The sequence below is a fragment of the Pezoporus occidentalis genome, unplaced genomic scaffold (assembly GCF_034315485.1).
Source record: "Pezoporus occidentalis ecotype Australia unplaced genomic scaffold, CSIRO_AGI_Poc_V1 ctg131, whole genome shotgun sequence".
NCBI lineage: Eukaryota > Metazoa > Chordata > Aves > Psittaciformes > Psittacidae > Pezoporus > Pezoporus occidentalis.
In genome coordinates, this window is record NW_026913115.1 from 1,000,505 (window position 1) to 1,024,064 (window position 23,560).

Here is a 23,560-nt window from a genome sequence, read left to right on the forward strand (position 1 = left end):
CTCAAGGCTCTGTCCTACCTGGCCTTGAACACTGCCACGGATGGAATCATTACTTTTTTTGTTGTTAGTAAATTTATTAATTTAGTTTGTGTAGCAGATCCAGAAGAAATAAGTAATGTCACATGTTGCTCTCTGTATGTTGTTGCCTTGTGGCAGGGCTGGTTTATAGCAGCATTTCACGTCTAACTGTTCTGCAACTCTGCTGCTGTAAGGTAGTTACATTAGGTTTACATAGTTCTTTTGTGTGAATGGCTTTAGGGCAAATGCTGCTATATGTGTAGCACAAAACTGAGTAGTGAAAAAGTTAAGTTGCTGCTTTCCTGTCATACCAATGACCCCTGGTGGAAAATCAAATACCTCCATACTTCCCAAAATGTTTGATTAAAAAAACAAACTTACTTTCTACGTGAGCATCTGTCTTCAGAGTTGCTGCATGAAATTGTACTGCTGGCATCATTTGTCCCAACCCTTTAATCCTATAGAAGTCATAGTTATTGCTGAAATATCTGTGCCAGCATTGGACACAAGAGGGGGGGTGTGTGTGTGTATGTGTGTGCGTGTATATATATATATATATGTTACACATTATTTATATATATTATACACATTATTTATATATATATATATACACACATTATTATTGTGACATTAGTGATGTTTCATTGTCTCTAAAAGATTGCTTTTGTTAGGTAGTAAAGTTCCAAATTAATTTAGATAGATAGTTTTAAAGGTACTAGATTTTATTTTGGAGTTTGATGGAGAATTGCCTGACAATCTTCAAATACTTTAGTGGGAAAGACAGAAACAGTCTTAAGTGAGTTTGAAGCCTGAATTAAGATGATGTGATATAATAATGTGAGGATTTACCTTTATAATTTTATTTTTCTGTGATCAGAGAATTTTTAGATTTAATTTTCAATTTTGAAGGCAGAGACTATAATTTTCCTAAACTGCAGAAGGAAGGAAATAGAATCAAATTTCACTTTTCAGGAATGTTCTGTTTTCTAAGGAGTTCCTTGTCTTTAAAACCTTAACACACTTCCTTAATTTCAAGTTACTTGAATGTGTTTTTTGTGAGTTAATAGAAACCTGATGATGCCTCCTGATATGCATCAAAAGGAACTGAGAATAAGGAGATGACTTCAGCCTGTATTACTTACGGAAATCTGTGATGATCCTGTGATGATAGTATATTCATCTTTTATCTATTCTTTTAGTGATGAAATATCTCTGTAGTGATTCTGTGGCATTTTTCATATTAGTTTACCATTGATTTATTAGATCTGTTCTAACAAGGATGTTCATTAACAACAAAACCTTTCCTGCCAATATTACTATTGGGTAGTATAAATTATTTTTTGTAGTTCATTAAGACAGGAAAAAAAGATTGACTTAGTTCCAAAGAAACTTGCAGTTCATTTTTCACCTTATCATAAGTGAGCTAGGTAGAAGAAAGGATGCTATGTGAGAGCATGACTGTCAGTTTACGATCTAATCTGATGTCATGCCAGCTGTCCCCTTAGCTGTCTGTATAAGCACAGGCTCTTGTGTTGACTGATTGTAGTTACGGACATTGCTGCTCAAGATAGTTTCAGAATTGTATTCTCACTAAATAACTGAACACTTGTGATTTCTCAGGGTGATAGCATAAGGAGGGCGTGAGGTTTGAAACAATCACTTTGTGATTCTCATGCAGTAGTTTATAGGTTAAAACACTGTATAAAGGGGTGAAATTTTGGCCCTAAGAAGGTCTTCCAGACACTGATTACAGTGCAGCAAGGATTTTAATGAAATTCTGAGGAGACACACTATTATTTTGAAATGGGGATAACATTTAGTATCTTGAGAAGATGGGGTTTTGTGTGCTTCCAGCTTGAAGTGATGCTATTGCTTGTGTAATACAAGTTTTTGGTTTTGTTGTCAATTCTTCCAAATTAAATCTGTATTACACTGCATTTTTCTTCTAATAACATTATTTGCAGAACTTTGATGGCACTGATTTTGTTGGACTACTCATTGATATTCTTTCTAACTAATTCTGAAAGCAAGTATCTAAAAGTTACTCGGAAGGCAATGCTGGAACTATTTTGAAGCTATTGATATATTTCAGAAATATGTTATGAAATAAAGCATAGTATGCCTGGCTGTTTGCCTGGTTGGATGCAAGCACTTTCTCCTGTTTGGAGTAACAGTTTCCTGGTTGAACAGCAGTTCTTCACTGTATGAGTTCTCCTTTTATACCAGTAACTCCCTGTAGAAGTTTGGGTGCTCCTGCATAACTATCATCAATGGGGAATTCAATATAAAGGTGTTAACGCTTATCTGGTCTTGCAGGTAAGTGTAAAACCATCAGCCTATGTGGAAAATAAGTACTCTAAAAAAGGCTTATAATAATTTATAGAGCAGTCTGTCCAAGGACAGCATGAATTATTCTTGCAACTATAGATTTGTTAATGTGATGTAGATTCAATCAGTAGTTGATTTGTACATTTCAACTTCATCTGCCTGGGCATGTAGATTACTCTAGAGGCAGTCTATAAACTTGCTTGACTTCAAATGAAAGGTCATCAGCATCAGTCATGTCCAAAAGTTAATTATTAAAACCTGGCTTTGACTTCAATACAAAATGAAATGAAAGAAAAAAAAAAGAGAGAAAAAAACCCACAACCCCCTGAATAGGTGAAGTCGTGTAATTAGGAGTTCTGCAAAAGTATCCATGCAGTTAAAAATGCCTGCCTATGTCAATTGCACTATAAGAATGGAGACTAGATTGTAATTGTGTGGTTTTCCTGTGCTTAAATCACTTAAATTTCATCATATTGTAGGTTAGGTTAGTGCAAACAAAGGATTGGCAATGTAAAATTTGCAGACTTAATCAACACCTGAGAAACGTTTTAGGATGCGTGCTGATGGTGAGCAGAAAGGTGTTACCATATCATCACTCCCATACATCCAGCAGGAGTAATCATCCACTTTGTAAGGTCATCTGGTTCCACCTCCTGAGCCCAGGGCCAACTTAAAAAATTACATTAGGTGCTCAAACAGCATGCTTTCACATGTGGCTAGTGTTAGCCGGATAACTCTGTTCATGTCTTGAACGTCTTGAGTCTTTCTAAACTGCTATAGTACATCGGTCTTAATGCAGTGGATGACTGCCCACACTTATGTTTGTAAGTGTTGTGTACGCATGCTGTGAAATGGTAGAATTTGTCTTGTAATATCTAATGAGAAAGAACTGGTGTTTGAACTGTGACTCTGTTATGAAAAGTCTGAGTCTTAACTATTACAAACTGTCATGGTTTAAGCCCAGGCCGTAAGTCAGCCACACAGCCCTCTCGCTCAGTCCTCACCTTTCTTCCCCCCTCCCCCCAAGAGGGAGGGGGAGGAGAATCAAAAGAACGTAACTCCCACGGGTTGAGATAAGAACAGTCCAGTAATTAAGGTATAACACAAACCAACTGCTGCTACCACCAAGAATAATAATGATAAGGGAAATAACAAGGGAAGAGAATACAATACCCCTTGATACCCAGCCCGACCAAGCAGTGATCTAGCCCTTCTGGGTAACTCTCGGTTACATCCTGAGCATGACGTGCTGTGGTATGGAATACTTCTTTGGCTAGTTTGATTCAGGTGTCCCGTCTCTGCTTCCTCCCGGTTCCTCTCCTCCCTGGCAGAGCATGAGACCCAGAAAGTCCTTGGTCAGACTAAACATTACTTAGCAACAACTAAAAACATCAGTATTATCAGTGCTGTTCCCAGGTCAAAAGTCAAAAACACAGCACTGCACCAGCTACTAAGAAGGAGAAAAAATGAGTGCTACTGCTGAACCCAAGACACAAACCAAGAACAAGCCTTGGAAAATGGTGTTCTGTAGTTTTGAAATTCAGAAGTACTTTTAAATGGTCTATAGTGTAATTTAATAATGATGGTAGTGGTAGATGCTTGTGAATGTAATTTTTGCGTGAATTTTTGATGTTTTCATACTTGCTTTGCCTTGGTGGTTAAGTTGATTAATAATTATACAAAATCAGAGTAATACAAAACTGTTACAATTAAAAGATGATTACTAGGGAAAATGGCATAATTTATCACATGGAAAATTCATAGTTTTACTAGAAAAGTTAGCTTGGCATTTCACATGAATGGTGGTGTACCGATGCAGGTTACGCAGTGTTCAGAATTCGCATGGTGAAGCATCATAAGCTTTCCCAGTTTTGTTTTCTCCAGTGGGAGATTAAAAAAAAAAAAAAGGGGGCATGAAGAGTAAAGCAGCACATTGTGTCCTTTTATTAAGGCTCATTTATTGTGCCTGTTATAAATGTTAGATTTCTGGACAATAGAAACACGTACAGCAGTTGCTATTTGAAGGAACTACTGAGAGTCTTGATTGGCTGATGTGTCTGGAGAACAACTGGACTAAGTCTTTTGGTTTGTGCTTGGAAAGGAGGGAGAACTTTCACTGCAACAAGTTTACTAGGTCACTACCACTGGAGACATTATTGTAATTATTTTTGTGTAAGCAGGTATTACTGTGAAGCAAATATTTAAAGGATATGAAAACAACAAAAACCAAAATCTAAATCTGTAAGTCTAATACTACAGTTTCTCTTGTTCTGATCAAAACGAGGTACTACTGATATTCTCAGAATATGTTTATTTAAATACTGGGAAGGCTTCAAAGGTATTTTAAGATTTAAATTATATTTGCAGAGAAGGATGGAGGGAGCAGCAGAGAATGACAGAACAGAATAGTTTAAGTTGGAAAGAACCTCTGGCCCCATCTGACCCAGCCGCTCCTGTTCACAGCTAGGCCAACTTAAAGTTGGAGCTAATTTACAAAGTTCGATTCAGTTGCTCAGGGTCTTACCTGGCCATGTTTCGGATTTTTTCCGAGGATGGAGATTCCGCAGTCTTGCTAGGCAACCTGTTCTGTGTTTGCCTGCTCTCACTGTAGACAAAAGTCTCCCTGCTATATAATTCCTTGTTGCAGGGCATTAGCCATCTGTTGCATAGATTGTTTTAAATAGTATTGCTTATTCTTAATGAATCCTGCGAGGCAAAACACTTAAACTCTCACTTTTCAAGTTCAAATAAACCACTGTGTGTCTGCAACACTAACTGTTGGTGGCAGTGGTTTAATTTCTGTCTTCCCAGTCAAGTCCTAAGTATATTGAGGCTGCAGATTTGCAGAAAGTTTTGGTCTTTTATGCCTTCTCCTTGGCTGGGAATCACCATGTGCATTTTATGTAGTAAAGAAATTATCCTTCTGTTTCACTGCTCTTAACTATTCAAAGCGCAAAACTTGTCCCAAAATGCAGTTGTTCAGATATTGAAGAAATGTATGCTTTCCAGCTGTAACTTTTATTATTGGCAAGTAATATTTAGTCTGTTAGTAATTTCAGCAACAGGACTATTTCACCTTTGGAAGGCTTGGTGAATTTAGAATCCTTCAGATGAGAGCTTGTTGACAGTTTAGAATCATAGAACAGTTAGGGTTGGAAAGGACCTTAAGATCAGCAAGTTCCAACCCCCCTGCCGTGGGCAGGGACACCTCACACTAAACCATGTCATCCAAGGCTCTGCCTAACCCGGCCTTGAACACCACCAGGGATGGAGCATTCACAACCTCCCTGGGCAACCCATTCCAGTGCCTCACCAACCTCACAGTAAAGAACTTCTCCTTATATCCAATCTAAACTTCCCCTGTTTAACCTGTTACCCCTTGTCCTGTCACTACAGTCCCTAATGAAGAGTCCCTCCCCAGCATCCCTATAGGCCCCCTTCAGATACTGGAAGGCTGCTATGAGGTCTCCACGCAGCCTTCTCTTCTCCAGGCTGAACAGCCCCAACTTTCTCAGCCTGTCTTCATACGGGAGGTGCTCCAGTCCCCTGATCATCCTCGTGGCCCTCCTCTGGACTTGTTCCAACAGTCCCATGTCCTTTTTATGTTGAGGACACCAGAACTGTACACAATACTCCAGGTGAGGTCTCATGAGAGCAGAGTAAAGGGGCAGGATCACCTCCTTCGACCTGCTGGTCACGCTCCTTTTGATGCAGCCCAGGATATATTTGCCTCTAGAGAATAAAGCTGACAAGGTATTTTCTTTTTTTAAAGCTAACAATGTATCTGCATTTTAGTTAGTACTCCTGGCCTAAATATCAGAGGCTAACAGACTGCTTCAGTCCTGATTTGAAAGACTTTCAGCTTAAAATGGGACGGTGTGGTAAATGTATTTTTTATACTTATGTATTATTTTCTTTGAAAACATCTTCAAGTTTCTGTTTATTTCTTTGGATGTATACCCAAAATTTGAATATGAACTCACATAAAAATGCTTGTTTATAAAACAATACTCCTCAGTCCTTTTGTGAGAAAAAGATGATGGTTGCTTTGTACATGTTACACTGCAGGCTTAATGGAAATACTTTCTCCTGATCTCGGATTTCAAAGGAAAACTGAAGAGTTAGAAACTGCAAAGGAACTTCATTAACCCACTTCTGTAGCAGAGGTCAGTTCTCACCAGCCTAGGGAGTGAATGCTGTTGATGGTGCCATGGGGTAGTTAATGAAGTAATATCTTGTTCACACTTTTTAGTGGCTATAGGGTTAGGATTTTTGCAATAGGTGAGGCTGGAAAAAGTCCTTTCATGTAACATAAGTTGTCACAGCTTTCAGTTTATTATTGAAAATGTTTGCTTTATTGGCCCCTTATATACAACATCTCGTAGCAAGGCATATTGGAAAAAGGGGTGAAAAGTTCATAACACAGAAAACATCCTTTGCCATTCATGGTGTAAGTGGGACTTCATGTGAGTAATTTGTGGGTTTGATTGTGGTTTGTTTGATTTTCTGGTGGGTTTTTTTATTTGTTTGATTTTGGAGAGGGTGTTTTTGGAGGTGTGTGTGTTTATTGCATTCGGTGGTTGCTTTTGGTGGTGTGTTTTGCTAGGTTGTGTTTGGTTTTTTAAAATCAAGGCATGTTCTGAACTGTTTACATTTGAATGTTATGGCTGCATGAGCTGTTTGTTTTTTAGCTGTCCTTTACTGAAAGAGTGTTATTGCTTTGTAATTTCATTACTTTGAAACCCTGAAATATTTTTTTTATATCTTATTCTATTCCTGGTGGAAATCCTGCAGTGCTAGACAGTTAAACCCAAATCTTCTCTAAAATGAAAAAAGAAAAAAATATAAAATATGATGAAGTGTTCATTTTTGGATCTTTGAGGTCTTATTATGTTTGTTTTCTGAACATACTCAATGATATTTTTCTGCATTTGATGGGAATTCTAGTTTTGGATGTTGTTTACCTAACTATTGTGAACTAAACCCATAAAAAATCAGAACCTTAAATAAGTGAGCTCTTGGTTTGTTACTTCGTATAATTCTAAGTCTCCTTAACTGCATGTCAGCCGCAACCTTTCTAATTGTAGCCAAAGTAACAATTTTGGTTTCTTATTTCTTTAAAATTTGTGATTTTCATGGGTTTTCCAGATGTTTCTTTTGACAGGCCTGCATAACAAAGGGCTTATGACGTATGAGAATCTAGAAATTGTCTTGTGTTCTCTCTACAATTAATTGAAATGACTGACTTTGGAGGGGAGGGAAGACTATCAGTTTATCTTGAAATAAGCTTTCTTCACTCTGTATTTTTGCATTATATGAGTACAGTTACACAGATACAATAATTGTCTTTAATAGATAGCACTGTTTCTCTGAGCATTGCAAAACATCTAGATAGTACTCTGAAGGGACAGTTGATGGAAAATCCAGACTCTAATTCAACTCAGATGAAATGAAATACTAAATTATGTTTATATTCGCCATGCAGCTGAATGGCTAAGGTTATGTAAACCTCTGCATTGAGGTGTAAGGGAAATAACATTGAAGAAATTCCATACTAGAGGAAAAAAAAAAGCATGCAACAAATGGCTTCTACAAAATCTGTCAGTGATCTTATTAAATATTACAAATTGTGTAAAATGTCAAGTGACATTTTTAATTATTTTACTGGTTCTAGTCTGTGACATTTACAGAAGAACAAATCAGTAATTTATGTGGTGTCATTTCTATGTTATGCTTAAATAATTTGTTAACCATCAGGTGTAGATAATCATAAATTCAACTGTGTCTCCCTAACTAAGGATTGCAACTAGCTTTCTTTTAAAACATTAACCTGTTTAATAATTAAATGGTACAGTGTGTCATTGACAAAGTCAACAAGAATGCAGGAAGGAGCTGAAAACATTTCTTAAAAGTACATCAGAAATATGTTTCATTTCTGGAGTCGCAGCGGCAAAGCTTCAATGTAAAAAGTTCTTCCTTTTAGAGGTCATAGATATATTTTGCCATATTTAGTAATATTAATTTCCTTTTTCTTTTCTTTTTTTTCTTTTTTTTTTCATTTCAGCCATAATCAGCAGACCACGTCATTTAGACATCCTGTGACAGGACAGGTTTCTCCAGAAAATATTGAATTTATTTTGCGAGAAGAGTAAGTAGTTTTACCTGCCGTAGTTTAGTATTTTGGCAGTTCTTCTTTTTGTAGAAAAAAATGTCATTGATACGGTTTATGCTTAAAAATTTACTTCTCATTGTGATGTTTTTGATTTTAGCGCTGTTCCATGCTAGGGCTTGAGAGAAAATCTTTACCAGATCTTTATAAAAAACAAAACCAAAGAACCGCCACTCCCCAATAAACAAGCAAAAAAGACAATATAAATAGGATACTTAAGCAATGCTGCTTTAGCCTTATAGAAATATCAGACAGAGAGAACGTAAATGTAAAGTTCTTTAGAACAAACTGGCAGGTTTGTACTGAAATTGTAATGCACAAAATATTACTTGTTTCCATTGCAATTCCATGGTTTTCTTAGGTTTTAGGTTTTCTACATTCCCTATCTTGGGCTGGTATATAAAAAAATAAAAATAAATATAAAGGTTGATTAGGCATTTTTCAATTTATTCTAGAGCAATGGAATAACATCCATGGGTTTCCAGCACATTTTATCTTGATTGTCTGATTATAAAAAAAAAAAAGAAGAAATGCATATGTTCAAAGTGGTGTATCTGGGCATTTTGTTGGTTCATTGGATCACTCCCTGTCTACTCCTATCATCCTGCATGCTAGATTGCTCCTGTAATCCCTTCTGTAATGGGATGACTGGATATCTTCCCTAGATGGAGTCTAGGAGAAAGTTTTACATTACTTCTAAAACCACTCCAAAGGGCAAGAGAATGGGACAACACCAGATAGCTTTTCCCTTTCCAGCCTAATCTTCTAACACTATTTAAGCAGCCTCCAGCTCTTCATGTGTCACAGAAGCTGGCATCAGGCTGTAGTGGCCTGGATTGGTGGTTTGTATGGCTGACCATACAATTCTTAATGCTTTATGTTTCAAATCGTGTAACATCTAATTCGCTTTACATTTAATTTAAAGCACTGTAAAATCAAGAGAAAGGAGGCTCAGAGAAGGAGCATGCAAGACTGCCAGGAGACTGAGGACAATGTCTTCTCTTGTGGACTTGGAGAGGAAAGTAGAGCATGACTGCATAGGTCTCTGCTCAGAGGTTCTGGAACAACCTTGAGACACTGAACTGCCCTTCCCCAAGCCCAAAACAAGTCCAAGGGCCAGTGCTGTGTTAAGGCACCTGCTGCGAACCAGTGTGATATAGGATGTTGAACATATTTTGCAGTGTATGGAAGAGGCCTTTGCACAAAGACTGCAGGACAGCTACCGAGCTGGAGGTCACCCCAGGTGTTACATGGTATGCGGATGGCTTGCTGCTTGGAGGGGTTTGGTTCATGACAGGTATCCAGAGGAGCTGCTCCAATTCATTTAGTGAGGAGAACAGGTATCTTGGAATGGAGCAAATCTCAAAGGCAGTCTGGACAACAGCCACTGTCCATCTATGTTCCAGCTTCCACCTGTTAATTGATTTTTTTAATTACTCTGTTGCAAAGGTCCAGTCATATTTAATACAAAGAAGATTTGTACATGTGACCAGGAGAGGAGCGCTGCTGGATCTCATCCTCACTAACAAGGAGGGTCTGGTTGAAGCAGTAAGGGTAGAGGGCTGCCTTGGTTGCAGTGGCCACGAGATGGTGAAGTTCAGGATCTTGTGTGGTAGGACTAGTAGAATACCAAGTAGAATTGCAACCCTGGACTTTAGCAGGGCAAACTTTGGCCTTTTCAAGCAATTGCTAGGGGAAATCCCATGGGCAAGGCTGCTTGAAGGAAAAGGGGCCCAAGATAGTTGGTTGACATTCAAGGACTGCTTTTTCCGTGCTCAAGATCGGAGCATCCCGACACGTAGGAAGTCAAGGAAGAGGGCCAAGAGACCTGTGTGGCTAAATAGGGAATTGCTGGGTATGCTCAAGTGGAAGAGGAGAGTTTACAGGTCATGGAAGGAGGGGCTGGCCACTTGGGAGGAATATAAGGCTGCTGCTAGGGGATGTAGGAAGGCAGCTAGGAGGACTAAGGCTTCCTTAGAATTAAACCTGGCAAGAAGGGTCAAGGACAGCAAAAAGAGCTTTTTCAAGTACATGGCAGACAAAACTAACACCAGAGGCAGTGTAGGCCCACTGATGAACGGGATGGGTGCCCTGGTGACAGAAGATGCAGAGATGGCAGAGTTACTGAATGCCTTCTTTGTCTCTGTCTACTCTGCTGCAGGCAGTCCTGAAGAGCCCTATACCCCTGAGACCTTAGATGAAGTCAGGTCGACGGAGCGACTTGCCTTAGTCGATGAGGAATGGGTTAGAGACCAGTTGAGCAATCTGGATGTCCATAAATCCATGGGTCCAGATGGGATGCACCCGCGGGTGCTGAGGGAACTGGCGGAAGTCATTGCTAGACCACTCGCCATCATCTTTACCAAGTCCTGGGAAACGGGAGAGGTGCCTGAGGACTGGAGGAAGGCAAATGTCACTCCGGTCTTCAAAAAGGGCAAGAAGGAGGACCCGGGTAACTATAGACCGGTCAGCCTCACCTCCATCCCTGGGAAAGTGATGGAACACCTTGTCCTTGGTGCCATCTTAAGGCATATCAAGGATAAGAGGGTTATGAGGGGCAGTCAACATGGCTTCACCAGGGAGAAATCATGTTTGACCAATCTCTTAGCCTTTTATGAGGAAATAACACGGTGGATGGATGATGGCAGAGCGGTGGATGTGGTCTACCTTGACTTTAGCAAAGCATTTGACACAGTCTCCCACAGCATCCTCACGGCTAAATTGAGGAAGTGTGGACTGGATGACCAGGTAGTGAGGTGGACTGCGAACTGGCTGAAGGAGAGAAGCCAGAGAGTTGTAGTCTATGGGGCTGAGTCTAGTTGGAGGCCTGTAACTAGTGGAGTGCCTCAAGGGTCAGTACTGGGACCGGTATTATTTAATATATTCATCAATGATTTAGATGAGGGAATTGAACTATCAGCAAGTTTGCTGATGACACTAAGCTGGGAGGAGTGGCTGACACGCCAGAAGGCTGTGCTGCCATCCAGCGAGACCTGGACAGGCTGGAGAGTTGGGCAGGGAATAACGGGATGAAATATAACAAGGGAAAGTGTAGAGTCCTGCATCTGGGCAGGAACAACCCCAGGTTCCAGTATAGGTTGGGAAACGACCTGCTAGAGAGCAGTGTAGGGGAGAGGGACCTGGGGGTCCTAGTGGACGACAGGATGACCATGAGCCAACACTGTGCCCTTGTGGCTAAGAAGGCCAATGGCATCCTGGGGTGTATTAGAAGGGCGGTGGTTAGTAGGTTGAGAGAGGTCCTCCTTCCCCTCTACTCTGCCCTGGTGAGACCGCATCTGGAATATTGTGTCCAGTTCTGGGCCCCTCAGTTCAAGAGGGACAGGGAGCTGCTGGAGAGAGTCCAGCGCAGGGCAACCAAGATGATTAAGGGAGTGGAGCATCTCCCTTATGAGGAAAGACTGAGGGAGCTGGGTCTTTATAGTTTAGAGAAGAGGAGACTGAGGTGTGACCTTATAAGTGTCTATAAATATATAAAGGGGGAGTGTCACGAGGATGGAGCCAGGCTCTACTCAGCGGCAAACAATGATAGGACAAGGGGTAATGGGTGCAAACTGGAACACAAGAGGTTCCACTTAAACTTGAGAAGGAACTTCTTCTCAGTGAGGGTGACGGAACACTGGAACAGGCTGCCCAGGGAGGTTGTGGAGTCTCCTTCCCTGGAGACATTCAAAGCCCGCCTGGACACATTCCTGTGTAACGTTATCTAGGTGTTCCTGCTCTGGCAGGGGGATTGGACTAGATGATCTTTTGAGGTCCCTTCCAATCTCCAGCATACTGTGATACTGTGATACTGTGTGTAAGGAAAAACAGGTGTTTGGCTAAAACTCCTCTGAGTGCCTCCCTGGGTTTGCCACACTTCCCTAGGCTGTTTCTGCTTTTGTAATCTCAGTAGCAGATAAAATATTACAGGCAGAACTGAAAGAACAACATGCTGGTGATGACATGGTTTGAGTGACTTTTTGTGTATGGTAGAATTTTTTTTTTAAGAGAAATGAAGGTGTTTATTTGGAGGGCAGTCAGATGAATGGGCACAACTTGTCATCTCTAGACTTTAGTTACTCATACTGAGATGGTATCAAAAGCAGGAAAAATCTTACAATGTAGTTAAGATTAATGTTCTAAAAGACGAGGGAATGGGTGAAAGGATATAGAGAGGAGTATGTGTATAGTGACTACTCAGGAGACATTTATTGGAAGAACATTTTTCTAAGCTTTATTAGTGGTCTGAAGTACATAGAGTGTTTTTAAAATTAGATGGTTTTAAGATATCAGTTAAAATTGCTTTAAAGGTGTCATTTTCAAGTGTGTGGGATGCTCTGGTTTCCTAAGTTTTGTACTGCTTCTATATGACAGTGTGGGTTTTACACCAGTGCTGTTCATCACAGTCGTATCTGAATTCCTGTCCAATGACACTGTTGACGCATTGTGGGTGTCTGCTGAAATAAAGGAGCTATTAGCACCTCCCTGTCTTTAGGCCCAGGAATTGTAATGGAGTTATGCCATGTTTTCAGTTATTTTCCTTCAGGCATCAGGGATTTGTGCGGAATTGGTGGTGGTGTGTGTTTGTATGGATTGTATATTAGTTTGGAATCAGTGTTGCAGATCATACCTTGTGATGAAATGACTTTCACAAACAGAACACAGTTGGAAGGATAGTCTCTGGATTTACAAGGTCTGTGGAAACTTTCCATCATAGGATCCTTTTGACCAAGTGTACTTTTGTCTTACAGATAAAGAATCCTCTCTGAAGTAGTAGGATTTCATAAAAGGCAATTTGTTCTTCAGTACTGTTGTGATGTTACAAGTTGATTCTAATTTATGATTAATGACAAATCCAGGAGTGGTCACAACATATTGACTGGGAATTAGTGGTGGGTGGGATGGGGTGGGTGGGTGGGCTTAAGAACAAACTTGTTCAGGCTGCAACAAACTTATCTATTGAAAGGACACATTTAACATCAGAAAACTAATTTACAGTAATTAGGAATGACAAATGTGTGGACAGCTCTGGCCATTTGTTATCCAGGAAGCAATCTTCAGTCAAAAAGATTTGAAAAGAAGTTTTGGAAAATGATACCAATAATGACCAGGTTGGACGAGGCCTTGGATGGCATGGTTTAGTGTGAGGTGTCCCTGCCCATAGCAGGGGGGTTGGAACTTGATCTTAAGGTCCTTTCCAACCCTAACTATTCTATGATTCTAAGTAATTTTAGCTTGATTATGAGTCAGTTGTGAACCAGATGCCCTTGCTTCACTTGATCAAATGACAACTTGGATACTTTCAGTAGAAGGCTGAGACTGTATTTCACTACTGTTTTTCCTAAGGCATTTCCCTTTTTAAATAATATCACATCAATTCTGCTTTTTAAGCCAAAATCTGATTTCCTTAACTCCATTGTAACTGGAGGATGAAAACATAGCACATTGCCTGGAATCTGTAACTTGAGCTGCGTTATCTTTTGCCCCGCGGAGAAGGACTTGGGCATATTGGTCTATGAGAAAATGAACATGAGCCAGCTTCAGTGTGCATTTGCAGCACAGAAAGCCAACCATATACTGGGCTGCATCAAAAGGAACATGACCAGCAGGTTGAAGGAGGTGATCCTGCCCCTCTGCTCTTGTGAGACCTCACCTGGAGTATTGTGTGCAGTTCTGGTGTCCTCAACATAAAAAGGACATGGAACTGTTGGAACAAGTCCAGAGGAGGGCCACGAGGATGATCAGGGGACTGGAGCACCTCCCGTATGAAGACAGGCTGAGAAAGTTGGGGCTGTTCAGCCTGGAGAAGAGAAGGCTGCATGGAGACCTCATAGCAGCCTTCCAGTATCTGAAGGGGACCTACAGGGATGCTGGAGAGGGACTCTTCATTAGGGACTGTAGTGATAGGACAAGTGGTAACGGCTTAAAACTTAAACAGGGGAAGTTTAGATTGGATATAAGGAGGAAATTCTTTCCTCTTAGGGTGGTGAGGCACTGGAATGGGTTGCCCAGGGAGGTTGTGAATGCTCCATCCCTGGCAGTGTTCAAGGCCAGGCTGGGCAGAGCCTCGGGTGACATGGTTTAGTGTGAGGTACCCCTGCCCATGGCAGGGGGGGTTGGAACTTGATGACCTTGGTGTCCTTTCGAGCCTTAACTGTTCTATGATTCTATGCTAAAGCTGCTGGACAGGTGTTAGATTTACTTTAACCACATCGTTACATGTGCATTCCTTTGAAAAGTCTATGATACAGTTACTTAGGTTAGGTGTATGTAATGTTTACATTTCTTCTCTCTTACCTTTCTTTAAGTAACAGATCTTTAATAATTGTATACCAAAAGGAAGCAGCAGGCACTTATAGCCATGTATTGAATTGTACCTGTTGGTAAATACTAGTAGTTGTGTATTAGAAGCTTTACCATATATCTGTAATAGTATGTTTGCAAATGAGAAGATAGCACGTTAAAGTTAAAAAAGGTAAGATTTTAACATAAATGTAGAAAAATAGGTAAAAAAATATTTTGTGCTTAATCCAATGAGAGTCATCCTCTTTTTTGCGTGTTTTTCGTGCAGCTGCTAAAGCCTGTGTATCACCTCTGTGGAGAGAGCTGTCTTATTTTGTCTATTGCATTTTGTTGCTATAGCAGCAAAAATATCAGGTGGAGAGAATGGAGGAAACTCAGCCAACCCCCAAAGAAATATCTGCCATGTTTACATGTATAGAAATACTAGGACAGATATTTTTTTTTTTTAATCTAGTTGAATAGTAAATTTACTATTGATTGACATGATATTTTTGAGTTGTGTATGTTGAGTTCCAACAAAAGAAACTTTTTATGTTGCTGATATGAATGTGGATCTTCTAAGTCAACTGATCTTCATGCTCTTTTAGAGACAAGGAGTGTGTTCTGTCGTATTTTGTTCTCATTATGGATTACTGGTGTATTAAATTTTTTTTGTTGTTGTCATTGTTCAGTGTTTGTTTTAATAAGCCAAATATTGGCCGTGTAGATATTTTAGGTGGTAAATGATTTCTGTAGCCTTACTAGCATTGTTTAAGTAGATCAGGATGTTGCTTGACAGGAGGTACAACATAAAGTGTTATTTTCAAGTATTTTAAAATATTTAGAAGGGACTGGATCTCTGAATGTACATACTGCAATTTGCGTATGTCTGCACACCCTTGGGGGAGGCAGTAAACAAACTGTCCCGCAAATAGACAAAAACATCACTATGACCAAGGCAGAATGGACTGTTGGATAACAGATGTTATCAAACATCATTGGTAATGGTGATTTGAACAAATGTTTCTGAATGCAGAGAAATAACACTATAGTCACTTATGTTTAAAGATGAATCTGTAAATACGGTCAGAACAGTGTTAACTCCATTAACATCCTGGGATATTTCAGGTAATTCTGCATATTTTTATTTGCTTTCAAAACCAGACTGAGAGTATTAATTAGCAATTAAGAGATGTGAATTCATGAGTTTTGTTATGTTTTGATTTCATGCAATGAATCTTATTTTATCCTTGAAATAGCATATACAAATAATTAAATTAACTTCAGTATTGTTTAGGGTTTTCTATTACATATCATTTATGGAAAGTTTGGATCTCAAGTGTTGGCTGCCAGAAATGTTTCATAGGAGAATAATAATGTGTTTTCTCTTTCAATGGACTTGCTGTCTCTTTTTGCTGACTATTTGAGTTCTTCCACATGGCAACAACCTCACATTTTTTAAAAAACATCTTTTCCCTTGTGAAGTTGAAGTTTGTCATTAATCTTGATGCTACTAGAAAAGGACAGCATGATTTATTGGCAGTGGTCATTTTCAGTAGCAACTAGAAGAGAAATTGCTTAAATGTCAACATTACAAATGCTAGGAAATTGAGTTTAGTGTTCTGTATTTCATTAGGATTTTTTTGATAGTGATGGTCTTGTTAAAAACATATAAAGCTTATCTTCCTCTCCAGTTCTAAATTTTTTACTGTTTTCCTTTAGCTGCAGTATTTTAACCTATGGTGAAACAGTATCTTTTGGAATAATGAAAATCTGTGCAATCAGAGTTGAACTTGTAGATTAAACCCATTCCTCTGGGGTTATTTTTCTTCCCATATTAATTCCCATACAAATAATTTATTAGAAAAATTAATTCGAATTTGTTGAAGCTTAAATGTTATTGTTCTTTTTTGTCTTTCCTGAGACAGTTGGCTCTCTCTGAAATAGCTACTGGTAAAAGGAAGAAAAATTATTTAACCAAACTATTGTCTGGAAAGCCTACAGATTTTCTGGACATGTATGTTAAATCCTCTCTCCTCTTCCCCCACTACTTTATTTCCTCCCTCCTTGCCACAGTGAGTGTCTGGACAGTATCCTGTGACTGTCCTACAGAACAAAACTCAATAGTTTGTGTTGTGGACATTGTAAACAATATAAACCTTAAGGAAAGAAGAGAAATTTTGTGTCTTCTAAGCCCAAACCTTTTCCTTGGTTATGTTTTGTTTTCATAGGTTTGCCACTCATTTCTAGTGGCCTTATTAAAGTTATCAAATCTAATGCTTTCAATTGATCTTGAAGCAGATTAGAATTCTCTGTCACATCCCTGTTAGTGTTCCTCCCTTATTGAAATTCCTACTCTCAGTTTAGTTGCCTTGACCAGCGAAATGGAACCTTTTTGATGATAAATATTAAGAAGAGCCAAGTAAGATGCGGGCATGTTGGAAGTCTGCATTTTCTATCTGTTTTGAAAGTTTATAAAGTGGAAAGGGAACAAGTAAAAACAGAGTCAAAAGCAGATAATAAAACTGGTTGATCAACAGAAATATCTTAGGCAGCATTAGATATGGGAAGTGTCTTAATCTGCCCATTGCTGAAACTGGATATTCCTAAAGCTGATTAAACACTGAAGTAGGAGACTTGGTCTATGGGAGGTTAGGCAAATTGACTCAAACTGATGTAATGAAGCTCTTGTGCATTGAAGGCTGGCCAGGGATTTTAGGGACTTGCTGTAGCTTGTTCTGGTATTTTGGACTTGGACTTATGTATAAAAGTTAGAAAGAAGGAAGGGATTCATGCCAGATAAGGGAGGCATAAAGGAAATGGGATCAAAGTTGTGTTATTTCCTTGCAAGCTTAATTGAAACTTTGTGGTCTCAAATGGAAAAATATGCTTTCCCTGACACCAAATCAATTATAAAAGCTTTTGGGCAGACAATTGTTTAGGTTGTAACTGAGGAAGAGCAATGATGGCAAACACCTTGTCCGCAGCTAAACCTTGTGTTGAGCTACCACAGTCATGAGTTCTTCTCTGTTCTTATGAGTGGTAACTGCTCACAATTACTCTGTATTAAATGGCTTTGGTGACTTGCTGAAATGTGAAAAGGAAAATCATAGATGTTTAATAGTTTGATTTGTTTTGGTTTTCTGATGGGACTGTATTGCTACTTGTTCCTTACGTATAATTCACTAAACTATGTTGTTACTGATTTTTGAAAATACTGCCTGTGGGTTTGGTTGAAAAGTTGTCAAGCTTGGCTACTGAGGCTTCTCTTCACAACCTGCATGTGGGATTCCACAGGATTTTGCACTTCTCTTTATCCCCATTTTGGCATGTAGCTATTTGTTCTGAATTCTTATACATTGAACAGGTACTTATGGTAGGGTTAATCTCATCTATGCTTTAAATGGATATCTGCATCTGAGCTGGTTTCTTAAATCTTCGTATGACTCAGAAGTTATTTATTTCTGATAATACCTGCTATTAATTATGCCATCTCACTTAAAATGTGTTTTAATAATTCATTTTTCAGTATGAATCATATGTTGGGAAGATTTAAAGAGCTAACATGAATTTAGTGAAAGATCTAACAGTATGCTAATCTCATATTAACTAAAAAGTTTGTTATTGCAAAGTGCTGACTCCTATCATTCCCTCCCCAGTGCTGGCTCTTTCACATGTTTGCAGCCAAAACTCTAAAATTGGCAAAATTTCGTTTATCTGCATTAGCCTTATCTTTTCAGAGTGGTCTTTTTTGTATCACGATTCTCTGTTAGATTTGGCAGGGTTTTTCCTCCTGATACATAGAAAAATGGCAATCATCAAATGTCGCTGTCAGGATCTGCTAGAAAAATACTGAAATCAAAATAATAGGGGTAGTACAAAGGAAGTTGTGGATGTGTGGGAAATGTTTGTGTAGCCTGTCATTCATTTGCGCACTGTGATTCTTAAATATGAAAAGGCAAAGATGACTGTTTGAAACAATGTGCTTTTGATTATCTGGTTTTGTTTGTTTTCTAGGCAGAATTCATCTATGTCCAAGCAACAGATAACCCAAAGACCTTCAAGCATGGTCAGTGAAACATCCACTGCAGTAACTACATCTGCTGTTGATACAAAACCTGTCTCTAAGGTAAAGGAAGAATGCTATTGTTTCAGCTTTGTGAATAGAACTTCAGTCACTTTAATCCAGTAATATTTAAAACCTAATTTTAATAGGGCTATGGGCTTAGACTGGGAGTCTAATAACTTACCTCAAAGAAGAGGTATAGGAGCACTGTGTATCCACATGATAGTGTTGAATGATAATTTGAAAAACTGTGAGGCTTCTTAAGAACAGAAGTAAGTATGTGTAATACTAGTATTCCAGCAAGTCTTTTGACAGTCCAGTGTATACGTCAAAAAGTTCTAGGAATAGTAGGAATTATAATTTGCAGTTATTACTTTTCCATGAAATCTTACTGCTGTTCCTCTTCGTAGTAACAACTTGGATCCCTTTCTGCCATCACTGTAGTGCACGAACAGTGCGGACACCATTTTCACACACAGAATGTTTAATAATAGAAAAATCCATTATTTATCATTACAAAGGGCCTGTGTTTATTACTGCACAAACTATAATTGAGCACTGTGCTTGAAGTGTCAGCAACTATCTTAATGCTTCTTTGACCTTACAATAAGTTACAGTACAGTAAGAATAGGAAGGGGTTGAATACTGGAAAAATTAGCAGAAATAAGATTTCTTAACTTTGTCTGCAGTTTTTCAACTTCTCAGTTCTGTTTTGTTTTGTTGAAAAACTGCAGTAGTGCAAAGCCTGTTAAGTAATTTGGTTGAAGATAGGACTTTGCCAAATTGGCTGCGAAGATATTTTATTGAGTTGAAATCACTTAAAATCTAGTGTTTTGATATGCTTGGGTGAATATTGGGGAAGATTAAAACAATTCTATGAAAAGCTGAAAAGAAAAATAAAATAAGTTTTTTTCTTAGATCTGAAGTGTATAGGTTGTTGGATCAACACAAAGATTTTCATGTGTCAAATCTCAAGAAGATATTTATCTTTAATGTGCTAAAGTTATCACTTAATGTGATTAAATTATCGCTTAATGTGATAGTTATCCATTTCTTTTTGGTGTTCTAACAGTTGAACTTACCAAAGTACCTGGGACTTGGGCACTTGTATTTGCTGTATTTATCCTCCTTATTCTGATTTTTCTTTTTTTTTTCCTGAAAAAACAAACCCCCGAAACCAGCCTTGAAGGCGCTAGGCTTGTTTTTTCACTCTTCAAATCAGCAAACTTAATGGGGACCTGATACTGTACTTTCAGCTGGGGATTTCTTCATTGTCACACTTCTGCCAAAAAGCATGCATCCTCTGTCACCTTCCCCTCTGCTTCCCTTTGTCAGCATATTTGCACTGATACAATCAGGCTTTGCAAAGCAGTGAAATCAGAAATGGTGACTGGATAAAACTTACAGGGTCACCCATATGCTAAAGGCTAGTTCACTGAAGATACCAGAACCGCACAGCTAAAGGAGATGGAGAGTCCATCTTATACGTGCTTTGTTTCATCACTGCATGTATTTCCAGGCTTGAAATCACTCCTGTTGTTCTGTAGAGTTGGAAGATCTGTTGAATTCCTAGTGCAAAATTTTAACTGAAGTGAGCTGGCAATGAGAACAAAGGCTATAAAGTGAATAACCTGTGTCCTCCATTTTGAGGTTGATTCTTGGCACATTGAGTGTAGATTTTAAGATGCTTTTTTCTATTTCTGAATGTTTTCTTCCATAAATTCTATAATCGTTCTTTCAAAGACTGAGTTCCCAGATGCACACTTGAGACACAATCTCGAAGCCAGAGACATATTCTGTCTTTCATGGCAAATGTTTCTAGCTACCCATAGCTAATGATTATCTTCTACTAAATGCTTTCAGAATTTTGCCCTGCGAATGCCATCACAAAACCATGTAGGATTAGTGTTGGAATCCCAGCCAAATTCAAACTGATTTTTATATAGAGCTATGCGCACTGAAGTGCCAAATCAGAAAATGCAGGAACAGGTTTGTGGCTTCGCACTTGATTCTTCTGCAGAAAGTTGACAGCTAAGGATTACTCCATTTGGGATGGAGGGTGAAGGTAAGCTGCCAACTGTACAGGGGATTTGTCATTCTTAGTTCAAGATGAAAGAGATGAAGACATCTGGCTTGCTTGTTGCATTGTTCAAAGTCTGAATTTGGATTTAATAAAACTTCTGAAATAAATAATTTTGTGGAAAGAGAAATTAATGTGTTCTGTCAAAGTGTCACTTGAACCATGTACAACAATAAGAGCATGTTGGAAAGAACAAAAAGAAAAAAGCCAAAATGTCATGTTTCATTGATGTGTGTATAAATACACAAGACATCATTCTGTAAGACAGCTGAAATGGGCTGTTCTGCAGAAATACACATAGATTTTTTGGGTGAGCCTCACCGTTTTGATGCTGATGCTGAGTAAGTTGTCTGCAGACTTTATACCAATGTAATCTACCCTTCCTTTTGAAATTTAAGGAGAGAATAAAAAGCAGAAGAACAGGCTGATAAACCACAATTGTTGTCTGTCCCAAAGATCTGCTTGTTCATTGCCAATTCAATTACGTTATTAACCATGTTAAAAGCCATTTATATTGATTACAGATGAAGGATATGTAGGAATAAAGATCTGTTTCAGTTTGAGAGTAAGGTATGTTTAGAATTTAGTCTGTTAAAGCATCTGATGATCTGAATGGAAACTTGTAAATGTTACTGTACTGCGCAGTACTTTGGCCAAGTCAGAAGCATAAAGGATAGAAGTGTAATGCATATATTATTGCTTACATACATTGATATGCTGGAGGGAAGGAATGCCATCCAAAGGGACCTTGGCACGCTTGTGAGGTGGTCTGATGCCAGCCTCATGAAGTTTAACCATGCCAAGTGCAAGGTCCTACACCTGGGTCAGAGCAATCCCAGGCACAGCTACAGGTTGGGCAGAGAAGAGATTCAGAGCAGCCCTGCAGAGAAGAACTTGGGGGTGCTGATCGATGAGAAAATGAACACGAGCCAGCGTGTGCGCTTGTAGCCCAGAAAGCCAACCGTATCCTGGGCTGCATCAAAAGGAGCGTGACCAGCAGGTCGAAGGAGGTGATCCTGCTCCTCTGCTCTGCTCTCATGAGACCTCACCTGGAGTATTGTGTGCAGTTCTGGTGTCCTCCACATAAAAAGGACATGGAACTGTTGGAACAAGTCCAGAGAAGGGCCACGAGGGTGATCAGGGGACTGGAGCACCTCCCGTATGAAGATAGGCTGAGGAAGTTGGGGCTGTTCAGCCTGGAGAAGAGAAGGCTGCGTGGAGACCTCATAGCAGCCTTCCAGTATCTGAAGGGGACCTGAAGGGATGCTGGGGAGGGACTCTTCATTAGGGACTGTAGTGACAGGACAAGTGGTAATGGATTAAAACTTAAACAGGGGAAGTTTAGATTGGATATAAGGAGGAAATTCTTTCTTCTTAGGGTGGTGAGGCACTGGAATGGGTTGCCCAGGGAGGTTGTGAATGCTCCATCCCTGGCGGTGTTCAAGGCCGGGCTGGGCAGAGCCTTGGGTGACATGGTTTAGTGTGAGGTGCCCCTGCCCATGGCAGGGGGGGTTGGAACTAGATGACCTTGGTGTCCTTTCCAACCCTAACTATTCTATGATTCTACATTTTGAGAGTGTGTTTTGGGTGGATTCTGTGGAAGAGAAGCAATTGAATTGTCAACAGTGCTGATTATTGCGAGTGTTTTTCCAAGATGAGCTGATAAGGATTGCAACAATTAAAAAAAGAATGCGTTTAACAGTTGAGAGAAACAGGCGATGGTGCCAGCTCTATGAGGCTGTCTGAAGCTGGAGTGTAGAACACAGTTTAGTTCAGAGCCACTGTAGATGAATGCTCAATATCAAGAGCAGGGATTTCTGAGAGTTTCAGTTTTAACTATGTGAAAATAAAGGATTTTTTACTAGTTTTCTTAGATATACTAGAAGGCTGCATGAGTTCATTCATCAGTGAAACACTGAGATTATTTTCAGTGGAAGAGATTATGATTTTGAAAGGTGGGCTGGTTTTTGGTGTTGTGTTTTTTTTAATTCCATGTAGGTTGCAAGTTGAGTGTTCTCTTATGTGTACATATTTGCATATTTTTACCAAGATACAGTCTTCCTTTTTTTATTTAGAAAATCTGTTCCAAGGGGAAGGTTGTCTACATTTGGGTTTTTGGTGTTTGTTTTTTACTGTCCGCTTTAGAAAAAACAATAAATTCCATTTTATAACTAAGTTATTAACTTCCCTCTTCAGCTAGAGGTTATTGTAAAGAAGAAGCAGTGATGAAAAGGGGTTTGAAAATTTTGGCTCTTGACATTTTTGTTTTTTTTACAAAAACTTACGAGTCATTCACAAACAAGCCAGCATAACACATGTACTGAAGTCAAAAGCAGCTTCTTTGTCTTCAGTGACACAGGCAGCTGCTCTGACCTGCATTTTCAAAACACATGACGATGATTTCAGAATATTTTAAATTAGGAAAAGGGTACTGAAGTACAGACAAATAGTTCCAAAAATATACATTTTCTTTTAAACTATCCTTTTATTCTAGCAAGGTGTGACATTCAGTATCTGTTACACTGTCTTATTCCAGAGCATAATGAGAGGATCAGTGCTATAGATGATAGGAAAATGTAAATTATATAAAGCATTATAGAATTATTCTTTGTTTCTA

The 23,560-nt window shown here is 39.1% G+C and overlaps 1 protein-coding gene across 2 annotated transcripts in view; it reads left to right on the top strand.

The window, feature by feature from the left end:
• Positions 1–23,560, top strand: part of PLEKHA7 (pleckstrin homology domain containing A7) — a 167,568-nt gene that overhangs the window by 85,641 nt on the left and 58,367 nt on the right. For both annotated transcript variants that reach the window (XM_062608894.1, XM_062608895.1), the window contains exons 4-5: positions 8,411–8,494; positions 18,815–18,926. In XM_062608894.1, the coding sequence (XP_062464878.1) occupies positions 8,411–8,494; positions 18,815–18,926 (196 nt within the window). The remainder of the gene's footprint in view (positions 1–8,410; positions 8,495–18,814; positions 18,927–23,560) is intronic.